Source organism: Siniperca chuatsi, linkage group LG16 (genome assembly GCF_020085105.1).
Source record: "Siniperca chuatsi isolate FFG_IHB_CAS linkage group LG16, ASM2008510v1, whole genome shotgun sequence".
NCBI lineage: Eukaryota > Metazoa > Chordata > Actinopteri > Centrarchiformes > Sinipercidae > Siniperca > Siniperca chuatsi.
The window spans coordinates 28,962,808-28,973,996 of record NC_058057.1 but is presented as its reverse complement, the minus strand read 5'-3'; the positions used below and the strand labels follow the sequence as shown (position 1 = coordinate 28,973,996).

The following is an 11,189-nucleotide window of genomic DNA, read 5'->3' as shown; positions in this document are numbered from 1 at the left end:
ACTGTGTGTGCAAGAGTAGTGTGTGAGTGTGTACACACAAGAACTAGGCTACATTAATCTGAGCTCACCTGTTTTCATTGCTTTTAAATCACTGTTGTGTAGCTACCGTGTCCAGAGCACCAGACGCTGTCCGGAGGTCGCTTACAGCAGTTGTAGCAGTTAACGTTGTTAGTGCGGAGTGGGTCGGACTTTGGTGATGCTCCTGATGTGAATACAGAACAATATTGGGTGATGGCAGGCGTTTGCAGGTGGCTTTAAGGTGGCTTAATGTTTTTCTGACTTCCCATGGGACTCACACCGAAAGGTGCAGCGGGCTTCAAATTCGTTATTTTCCACAGCCTTCAACCAAGCACTAAATGCTGTTCTCGAGCCAGATCTCGCTGCACTTGCACATACCCATATTAGATGAAAGTAACGTTTAGCTATTTCTTTGATGAGAGGAGTCGCCATGTTAGCTCACACACCACATCGGGACGCAGTAGCTGGGTGTGCTGCAAAAACCTCTGCCCGGCTGCACAGTTACCGTGTGATCAATACAAATTCTTAAGTTAATGCAACTTTATACAAGTAACGCTAACTTCATAATCAAAGTCATGTCGTGAATTTAAGACATTTTAAAATGATTGGATTGTTAACCCTGTAATTGGTTAGTGGTTTCACCTGCTGACGTGTGATGCAGAGGAAAAAAGGGACATTTTATGTTTAATGTTTTCAGTGGAGGTTTACTGCAGGTGGTGCATACACGTTTTTAACAGTACATAGTATATTTAAATAGAGTTAATATAGTAAGTAAGTGTTTTCAGTCATGAACTATATACAGTACATGGTATGAGAGTGGTTGTCATGCTAACGTTTATTAATACAAACATAAAGTCCAGCTGAGGCTGATGGGATTAGTTTAACATTAGTTACCGAACGTCTATATCAGAACATTATCAACAATTCAGAGAACCACAGTTACAGAAGTAACTCTGGTTTCTCCACCAGCAGCCTGAAGGCTCGTGTTTCAGAGTCAGGGAGGACCGAAACCTGTACCAGTAGCAGTGATACTTCTAGCTCTACTACAACTGCTAATGTGTGATGTTGCCTTGTAATTTCACAGATTTTAGAGCCTTTGGAGCCCGAGAGACGTCATGGAGAAAAAGAAAACAAATTGCTTTGGATTTAATATATATTTTGCCTCCTGTAGAGAGTGAAGTGTGAAGATCATCAGCTGGATGACTTTGTGTGATGCTTAAGTAATAAAAACAATCTCTAGTTGTACACTCTTATGGCTGTATCACGCCAACTGAAAGGGGCCAACGTTTTCCTGCTCTCAGGCATCACCATAACCTCACCAATACACTAACCAACAAATAACTCCTGCAGCAGATATCCACAGTATCATCACGGTTTTTACAGTGAACCAGTTCTTTATCCTGTAAAATAAGTTTCATTTATCTCAAAGATAACACGGCCTGTATTAAATCCAAGAGATCCACAGAGACTGAAGGTGAGAAGTGATAAATCCAGAGCATGAATTAGTTATTTTTCTCCATGATACTTCCCAGGCTCCATATTTCCCAACCTTTACGGGTTGAGACCACTAAAAAGTTATAACCAGGTCAAATGGAGTCTGTTTAATTTTCTTATTTATTTTTAGATCAAATGATCCAGTAATTGTTATGTAAAGAAGACTAAGTCTACAGCCATGCTAGCTAATGCTAACATCAGCATGCTAACATTAGCTGATTAGCAGTGAACGCAGAGTGCAGCTGAGGCTGATGGGAGCGTCAGCAGCTCTGCAGGTGTTTGGTCAGAAACCAAAGTGTCGGACACGTTAACGTGTCGACCTGATGGTGGCGCTAGAGGGAAAGTCAGAGGATCAGCAGAGTTATTACAGTTCATCCTGAGGGGAGCATGAACGATGAAGCACGTCTCACAGTCCGTCCAATGTTGACATGAGATGTGACAGAGAGACAGACATTAACAGATGAAAAAAGCAAAGGGTTATAGAAACGTCTGAAAAAGTAAATGTGATTTCGTGACCATAAATATTTCTCCTGGTTTTCTCTCAGGACCCCTCAAATGTATCTCGCGGCCCCTCGAGGGCCCCAGGCTTCAGGTTGGGAAACGCTGGACTAGAAGACAGAGTTAGTGGTTACTACAGACTGACAGTAGAATCACATTAGAACTTGATGAACTTGTCACCAGATCATGTTAAACTGATAGAACGTAATTTTTGACAGGTGTAGCAACAGTAACAGGTGGGCGGGGCTTAGCAACCTGTCAGGTAAGCTTTTATTTCTTGGTGGGGTCGATGACTCGGCCCATGAACAGCACGCTGCCGGTCGCCTGCTGGTAGATGATGAAGATGAAGGGTCTGTTGATGGTCAGTCGAGGAGGAAGAGTGGCGAACACGCTGACTCCGCCTCCTGTGGTGATGTCATCGCTGCTCTCATCGACAGACACGACGGATTTATGAAAAACCTGAAGATGAGAAAACAAACAGTTCACAGGTAAATAAATAAGCAAGTAAAATGTATTTCAGACAGGAAACGAGTTTCACAATAAAAGACAAAACATGAAAATAAATCAAAGTAAGACAAGCAGGTGGGAACAGGTGTCCTCGCTTTAGGTTTCAGTCTGGACTGAAGAACAACCAACGATCCGCAGAAGATCCAGGTTCAGTTCGGGCTCTAAACTCTTTTAGGAAAAAGTTTGTTTTAAACATAAAATACATATTTTTTATTGTCAGAAATAACTGATAATTATTCCTAGTTAAGTGTTTTCTTTAATAATTATTATCATTATTTCATATGTATGAGAAAGTGTGCGATGACATTACGTGCCATAATTACGAGATGCTGAGTTCTAATGATGAGAAAAACACTTGGTTGTGGACGATTTTAGCTGCTCTTCCACATAAACTAAAAAAGTGATTTTCTTTTTCTAAAACATTAACTTGCAGTAAACTGACCTGTGTAAGTTTGGGTCCTTTAGCTCCGCCCATGTTGCTGATGTCAGCATCGTCCTGAAACACCTGAGTGATGTCGAGAGTCTGCAGGACGTCACGCAGAGAGTAGGAACGCTCCAACAGGAAGCGAGGCAGCTGCACCTCCAACTTCCTGTTTACAAAATAACAACAGAAAACTTCACAGAGCTGCAGGCTCGTTAATATCTGAGAAAACCAGAGTCTGAGACAGAATGAGGTGCGAAAGTGAGGAGGGAAGGAAGGAAGGATAAAATAAAGAGCGAAGAAGGAAGATGGCAATAAGGACGGAGGGAGGGAAGGTTGTGAAGAGGAAAGAAAGAGGATTAAAAGATGGTTAAAGAAGAAGCGATAGATGTTACCTGAGGTGAGGGCGGACTGAAGAAAGAGTAAAGCAGAGAAAGATAAGGAGGTAGGAAAGGAAACAGGGAAGGAAGGAAAAGGTGTCTCACGTCTTCTTGAGCTGTCTGATCCAGGCCTGTATCTTCTCAGCCGTCACTTCCTCTTCAACAGCTGTAACGTCCACGTCTTCATCGGGCAGCAGAACCAACATGGCCGCCCCGTCTGCCATCGGCAGCTTCAACACGCCGACTTTCACTGAGCGGTCGTACGCCAGGAAGTACTTATCAGCTCTGAACATCATGGGAACCATGACGACGTGATACTTGTCCACATAGAAACGCTCGTCCTGAGTGACGGAGGAGTTGAAGGACGGACTGAACCGGGCTGAAACAGACAGATATTACGACTTTACTCTTGTAACATCGCGGCCGCAGAATATTACCCCGCCCTCTGACAGATGACGGGGGATACATACTCTGGTAGTAGGCGGCAGTGGCGAGCAGCAGCTGGGTCTGGGGGTCCAGATTGGTCACCAGCTCCTGGACCTGGTCTTCGGTGTGATCCTGGGCCCAGCGGTTGATGGTCTCGGTGGCTTCCTGAGGTACCGTGTAGGCCAGACTCTGAGCGTTCCCTCCGAACTTCGTCTGAACCAGGTCCAGGTAGGATGACGACACCTGGAAGCTCTGGGAGGGGAGGACGGCCACGCCCTGCCTCAGGTTCGTGGCTAGGCTCCCCTGCAGGACGACAGTTCTCAGATTCTGAAACAGATCTGAGAACAGCAGAGACGGACTATAACCTCACAGTTTAAAACCAAAATACTGACAGTCTGAAGCCCTCCTCTAACCCCTGACCCCTGACCTACCAGGGACGGTCTGAGGGTCCAGTCCAGACAGGCTGAGTCCCGTCAGCAGCTGGTCCTGGGTCGGCCCACCTGTGGCATTCAGCAGCGCCGACAGTCCGGTGGACAGCGTGAACACAGACAGGAAGACATTGTCGTCGGTCCGGCTGGAGACGGCTCGGTAAAGCCGGGCAGCAAAGTCGGCGTTCCTATTGATCATGTCCTCCACCGAGGGGTCGACGGTCTCAGAGGAGGCCAGACTCAGGAGGAGGAGGCCGAACAATGAGAGAGGGACGGAGGGAGTCATGGTTACAGTGCCCTCTGCTGGAAGAGATGGGAACATAAACTGAACTAATGTTTACGGACTGTTGGTTTGATTATTGAAGATCAAATGTTGTAAAAGAACAAACAGAAGGAGAAAAATCATAACAATAAACAACAAACCAGCGTTTGTCAGTAAACAGCCTCTAACAATCAGAACTTCATTTGGAAAATGAGGGTTTTAACAGAAACACAAAGATGTTCTTATCTGAAATGTTTCTCAGGCGAGACAGGTGATGCTGCAGGTGGCTGATGGTTTCAAATGTTGGCAGGGAATCCATTAGCCTGCTTATGGAAAGCCGATGAGGCCATTATTCGTCTCCTTTTCCCCGCCATTCCATGTTTTATATGTCTGTTAATGTAGTTTTATATTGCCAGCTGCCGTTTTAACGCCGCTCTATGCTCCTGCACACATTGTACCGGCAGATCTGAATGCAACTACGGCGTCGGTGTGCGCCTGTTTACGCCGGTGAAATGTAAGTAAATAAAACTGGGGGGTTTTCCACATGTTAAAGACCAAAAGTGCTTGAAAAACAAAATCTCACTGTTCCAATATAGTAACGTTGCTTTTGGAATCTACACAGAACAAAAAGGTTGAATATCTTAGATCTTAGATTATGCTGGAAAAATAGAATTTACACAAATGTAGATCTCCTTTTTTGAAGCATTTAAAAACAAATTGGCCGTCTTTTTAAAATCCTTGAGACATTAATAGTGAGAATTCATTAAAACTACTTGACTCCGTAGAATTGTTTTTTAGGTAATGCCTTATCTGGATGCAAAGGGTGGACAAAACCTGGGCTTACAGCACGGTGTCTCCTTTGGCAAATCCTAGTGTACGAGTTTCCCATGACAGGTGGAGGCTACGGAGAGGAACACCTGAGAAGATGGCTAGGGGTCCCAAAAAGCTTCAGTAGCATTAACATCTATAGCTCAGGGACAAAGCTCCAAGTCCCGTTCAGGGGAGTAGTCGAGGAGTTTCAGGTCACCAAAGCAAGACAAGTGCTACTCCTGCGTGACTGCAAGGACAACAAGGTCAGCACTGCTGTGACAGAAGTCCGCACAGGATGGAAATGGTCAGCTACGACAGCAGTGAAAGAGGCAGAGTCCAGGTTGCACCGCAAGGGCGTCGTGGGGGCTGTAGTGACTGGACGATTGGGAGTCGGATACATCCGGCGGCCAAGCTGGGGAAAGGCTAAACCAAGGGAGAGGAGGGAGCTGGTGCAGTCAGAAATCTGACACATGGTAGCGGAGGGAAGGCTGGCGAAGGCAGTTGGAAGAGGCAGCGAGGGAAATGGACGCAGTCGGAAGGGAAGGAAGATCACAAGAGGGGACATGTGGTCAATGGAGACTAGCAGAACAAGATTCCTTTTCCACAGTGTCTATGACGTCCTTCCAAGCCCCACACATCTAGTCACCTGGGCAGGGTTTCCGTTAGAAAAACCCGCTTGGTGCCGGTCCACGTGTCCTGGAAGATTTCAATGTCCCGGACAAATGGGAGAAATTCAGGTTAAGTATTTTCAGTGTTTATTGAGCTTAAAGCAACATATGCAAGAAATGGTATTTTTTTGCGATTTGGCGCCCCCAGTTTCACAGTGCAATTCCCGTATATACACCGCTGTCGTAAATATGGACAGCATTACACGTGCATTTGTTGTGATTACGTTACTTATGATAAAAAACTAGCGAGTCGACAACTTTGCTTAGTTAGCAGTTAACTTACTTTAGCAACAAGAAAAGCTGCGATCAGACAGAGCGCGCTTTTCGCAGTGAGAGGCGTCTTATTCCAATTGTTTTCTATAGGCAGTAAGCGTTTTTGGCGCTGCTAATGCGCCCTGGGCGCCTTGCGTTTTTGCAGGAGCGCTCTTAACATCTCGACCGTAGGTGAGAGCAGAAAAGCACCCGACGTCACAGGAGTTTTTTCCTCCATTGTCCAATCAGATGACAATCACGGAGGACAAACTAGCGGTGGCTGTTGCTGGATACCCGGAGCTGTATGATTTCACCAACCGTAGTTACTACTGTATGATTTGAACAGAAAACAGCAGCCTGGATGCAAATTAGTGCGGTACTTGAGATTTTGGGCAAGTTGTTTCATTAAACTGTACTAAGAGTTAACTGGTAGCATACAGTTCATGGTTTGTGTTAAACTCACTTTCATCATCATTGTAAGTCTCACAGCTACACCTGTCAGATTTTTAGGCTGTTGGATAAACAGTAGGCTACGCCCAACCCAAAATATAGCATTGACTAGCTACTGTTTGGGAGCAGCCCTCCGCCTGTCCATATATATGTATATTTATTTAAATAAGAGGTACAGATCTGTGAGTTTACTACACAGCAAAACCTGTTGGTTAGGCTAAGTAAAGGTGATTTGGTGGTTGCCTAGAAACAATAAAAATCGCACTGCACTGCTTTATTTTAATTTTAAATTGTAGGCTTCAACAAAAAAGGCAGTGTGCTGCGTTGCAGTGTTGCATTGTGGGGTTGCAGCCTGCAAAACACGCTCTGTCCGATCAGGGCCTACAGCTTTCTGTTCATCAGGAAACTGTAAATCGCAGAGTCGAGGCGGAGCAGCCGGAGGACATCAGAGGGTCCGTTGAGAAATTCAATCCTCCGTAACGTAATGTCGGACTTCAACAGATTTTCCCTGTAAAAAAACGGTAATTACCTGATAACGGAAACTCTGCACCTGCGGGCTTGAAGGAAGACCCGGGCTGCAAGCACTGTGGAAAGTGACCTAACCTGGAGCATATTCTGTCTTCTTGCAGGACGCGCTGACAGAGAGGAAATACTGCTGGAGGCAAGACCGAGTTCTGACATCGCTAATGGGATTTCTGGGAGGAGGAGGCCCGTGAGAGGAAACCGCCAACCTCGGGTGGATGAGTATACCCAGAAAGGATGGAAAGCCGAGTGCCTGCCAGTGGAGGCTGGCAAGAGAAACAATCCCTGTGGAGGGAGCTGAAGATAGTCGGCATCAGGGGACAGCAGAGCAAGAGACTCTGCAACACCGTGGGACACGAGGCGGAGAAGGCGTCACACTGGCTGTAGCTAATGCGAGATGAGCAGCGGACAACGACCCGGCTCAGGTCGGGCCTGGTCAACTCGGCCAACCCGGCCAACCCAACCCAACCCGGCCAACCCAACCCAGTCAACCCAGTCAACCCGGCCAACCCAACCCAACCCGGCCAACCCAACCCAGTCAACCCGGTCAACCCGGCCAACCCAACCCAATCCGGTCAACCCAACCCAGTCAACCCGGTCAACCCAACCCGGCCAACCCAACCCAGTCAACCCGGTCAACCCAACCCGGCCAACCCAACCCAGTCAACCCGGTCAACCCAACCCGGTCAACCCAACCCGGCCAACCCGGCCAACCCAACCCAATCCGGCCAACCCAACCCAACCCAGTCATCCCAACCCGGCCAGAGCAGCCTTCAGATGACATTGTGCGAGCGCTGCACCATCCAGCTGTTTACGTAAAAATCTCACACTTTTATAAAACACATGATTTATTTGAATTATTTTACTTCCTAATTTAAAAGTATTTGTGTCAGTCATGTTCTCACTTGTATTGTTTCATCAGCGTAAACGTTGTGGTCGCTCTACAGGACGGCGTTAAGATCGCAGGTAGAAGTGTGCGTGGAGCTGCGTTCACAAACATCAACTGCGTTTATAAACGCCAGCTGACGACATTTAATTATGTTAACTGACGTAAAACAGGAAAAAGGAGCTAAACAATGACCTCATCAGCTCTCCATACATGCTGCTCTGGCTCTCACAGTACTGGACTCTGATTGGCTGTCAGTTGTAAAGTTCAGTTTCTCACAACTTTATATTAATTTCTTCTGTGTAAAAGAACAAATGTCTTCAGTTCATGTGTTTGTATGAGTTTGTCATCATCAACCATTCATTACATCATCATGATGCCAACTGTCACAAAATGTTTCATTAGTGTCAGATTTTCATGAAATAACTAATAAAACTGTAAATGCAGTTAGTGACACGTTCATCACAACATGCCCAACTGATCAATAACATCATCATCATCAGACTTCCCGTCTCCAGGGCCACGCCCTCGGCCATCTCATGACGCACACATCAGCGCAGAGCAGCTTTTGTTTGTTTACGTTTTTTAAACAGGCTTTTAATTTGAAAGTTCCTGTTTTGATGCTGAGAATATTCCTGATCAATCCGGATCGATCGGAGGTTTATTGATCAGGTCTCTGCTGCTGTCTGTACAGTAATAACCTCCACCAGTTTGATCTGATCGCTGTGTATGGATTATGTAAGCTATTGATGACTATCGATGGTAAACAGATGACGACGATGATCTGCTGTAAACAACAAACAACCGGAAACAAACAAACACTCACTGACCTTCTGCTGATCTTCGATCTTTGATTTCTGATCAGACGTCTTTCTGCTCTGAAGCTTCACGAGCTGCGCATCACCGTCAAGCTCGCCGCCGGAAACGACCCCCACATCACTTCCGGTCACTGCTTTCCATAATACAAGTCCCTTCTCCTCGTGAGGTCTGGTGTTATTTTAGATTCAGATCTAAGCTTCATTTCCCACATAAAAAAAACACATTTTCCACCTTAGAAATATATCTTAAGTACGACCATTTATAAATCAAAAAGATGCTGAGAAACTGCGTTTATTTCCAGCACCCTGTCCACTGAGACTCTGCGGCTCGCTGGAAACCAGAACCAGGACCAGAGTTCAGTCCAGTTTCAGCTCTGCAGTGTTGCCACCTCTTTTCCAGTGAAAGTAGTTAGCACTAGCTCTATAAGTCGCTAAACGTCGCCAGATGACGCTCATTTGCATGTTGCATGGGGGGGACATCCCCCGTTAAAAATTAACAAATCGCCTACTGAGTCTAATATAGTAGAGTAATAGAGTAAAAGAATAGAGTAATAGAGTAGAGTAATAGAGTAAAAGAATAGAGAAAAAGAGTAGAGTAATAGAGTAGAGTAATAGAGTAAAAGAGTAGAGTAAAAGAATAGAGTAATAGAGTAAAAGAATAGAGTAATAGAGTAAAAGAATAGAGTAATAGAGTAGAGTAATAGAGTAAAAGAATAGAGAAAAAGAGTAGAGTAATAGAGTAGAGTAATAGAGTAAAAGAGTAGAGTAAAAGAATAGAGTAATAGAGTAAAAGAATAGAGTAATAGAGTAGAGTAATAGAGAAAAAGAGTAGAGTAATAGAGTAAAAGAATAGAGAAAAAGAGTAATAGAGTAAAAGAATAGAGTAATAGAGTAGAGTAATAGAATAGAGTAGAGTAATAGAGTAGAGTAATAGAGTAGAGTAATAGAGTAAAAGAATAGAGTAATATAGTAGAGTAATAGAATAGAGTAGAGTAATAGAGTAGAGTAATAGAGTAAAAGAATAGAGAAAAAGAATAGAGTAATAGAGTAAAAGAATAGAGTAATAGAGTAAAAGAATAGAGTAATAGAGTAGAGTAATAGAGAAAAAGAGTAGAGTAATAGAGTAAAAGAATAGAGAAAAAGAGTAATAGAGTAAAAGAATAGAGTAATAGAGTAAAAGAATAGAGTAATAGAGTAGAGTAATAGAATAGAGTAGAGTAATAGAGTAGAGTAATAGAGTAAAAGAATAGAGTAATAGAGTAGAGTAATAGAGTAAAAGAATAGAGTAATAGAGTAGAGTAATAGAGTAGAGTAATAGAGTAAAAGAATAGAGTAATATAGTAGAGTAATAGAATAGAGTAGAGTAATAGAGTAGAGTAATAGAGTAGAGTAATAGAGTAAAAGAATAGAGAAAAAGAGTAATAGAGTAATAGAGTAGAGTAATAGAGTAAAAGAATAGAGAAAAAGAGTAAGAGTAATAGAGTAGAGTAATAGAGTAAAAGAATAGAGTAATATAGTAGAGTAATAGAGTAAAAGAATAGAGTAATAGAGTAGAGTAATAGAGAAAAAGAGTAGAGTAATAGAGTAAAAGAATAGAGAAAAAGAGTAATAGAGTAAAAGAATAGAGTAATAGAGTAAAAGAATAGAGTAATAGAGTAGAGTAATAGAATAGAGTAGAGTAATAGAGTAGAGTAATAGAGTAAAAGAATAGAGTAATAGAGTAGAGTAATAGAGTAAAAGAATAGAGTAATAGAGTAGAGTAATAGAGTAGAGTAATAGAGTAAAAGAATAGAGTAATATAGTAGAGTAATAGAGTAGAGTAGAGTAATAGAGTAGAGTAATAGAGTAGAGTAATGGGAGTAATAGAGAAAAGAGTAATGGAGTAATAGAGTAGAGTAATAGAGTAAAAGAATAGAGAAAAAGAGTAAGAGTAATAGAGTAGAGTAATAGAGTAAAAGAATAGAGTAATATAGTAGAGTAATAGAGTAAAAGAATAGAGTAATAGAGTAGAGTAATAGAGTAAAAGAATAGAGAAAAAGAGTAAGAGTAATAGAGTAGAGTAATAGAGTAAAAGAATAGAGTAATATAGTAGAGTAATAGAATAGAATAGAGTAATAGAGTAGAGTAATAGAGTAGGATCCATATAAAACAAAATAAAATAAAAAGCTGGGTTTTTTATTTTAGCAAAGAAATTGATTGAGAAAGAATTTCATTCTGATCACAATAAATCAAATACATCTGAAAACGAAGCTGACAATTAAAACTCCATGAAAATGATCTGCTGATGAAGACAGTGAGATGTGGTTGACAGCTCTAGAAAAAGCTAGTAAGTGAAGCCATGAGCTTAGA

At 42.9% G+C, this 11,189-nt stretch overlaps 1 protein-coding gene across 6 annotated transcripts; it reads right to left on the bottom strand.

Annotated features, from left to right (window-relative positions):
- Positions 1-701: 701 nt before the first annotated feature.
- serpina10a (serpin peptidase inhibitor, clade A (alpha-1 antiproteinase, antitrypsin), member 10a) lies at positions 702-9,001 on the bottom strand. Of its 6 annotated transcripts, none has more exons than XM_044168776.1 (7): positions 8,853-9,001; positions 4,176-4,472; positions 3,789-4,082; positions 3,424-3,697; positions 2,960-3,107; positions 2,266-2,469; positions 702-2,120 (listed from the first exon to the last, which is right to left on the bottom strand). In XM_044168776.1, the coding sequence occupies exons 2-6, from the start codon at positions 4,456-4,458 to the stop codon at positions 2,281-2,283; spliced, it is 1,188 nt and encodes a 395-aa protein (XP_044024711.1). In that variant the 5' UTR covers positions 4,459-4,472; positions 8,853-9,001; the 3' UTR covers positions 702-2,120; positions 2,266-2,280. The 6 variants fall into 6 exon arrangements, with proteins under 6 accessions (XP_044024711.1, XP_044024712.1, XP_044024708.1 ...); XM_044168777.1 differs by having other exon boundaries at positions 4,176-4,475; positions 8,853-8,985; XM_044168773.1 differs by having other exon boundaries at positions 4,176-4,497; positions 8,853-8,958.
- Between the last annotated feature and the right edge of the window lie 2,188 nt (positions 9,002-11,189).

What these genes read in the sequence shown, in the direction of transcription:
- serpina10a (XM_044168773.1), bottom strand. Translation starts at nt 4,494, where the DNA reads ATGTTCCCATCTCTTCCAGCAGAGGGCACTGTAACCATGACTCCCTCC. An exon ending in CACTGCCGCCTACTACCAGA is followed by an intron (nt 3,698 to 3,788) that starts GTATGTATCCCC and finishes TGTCTGTTTCAG; the next exon opens with CCCGGTTCAGTCCGTCCTTC. An exon ending in AAGGACCCAAACTTACACAG is followed by an intron (nt 2,470 to 2,959) that starts GTCAGTTTACTG and finishes TCTCATCTTCAG; the next exon opens with GTTTTTCATAAATCCGTCGT.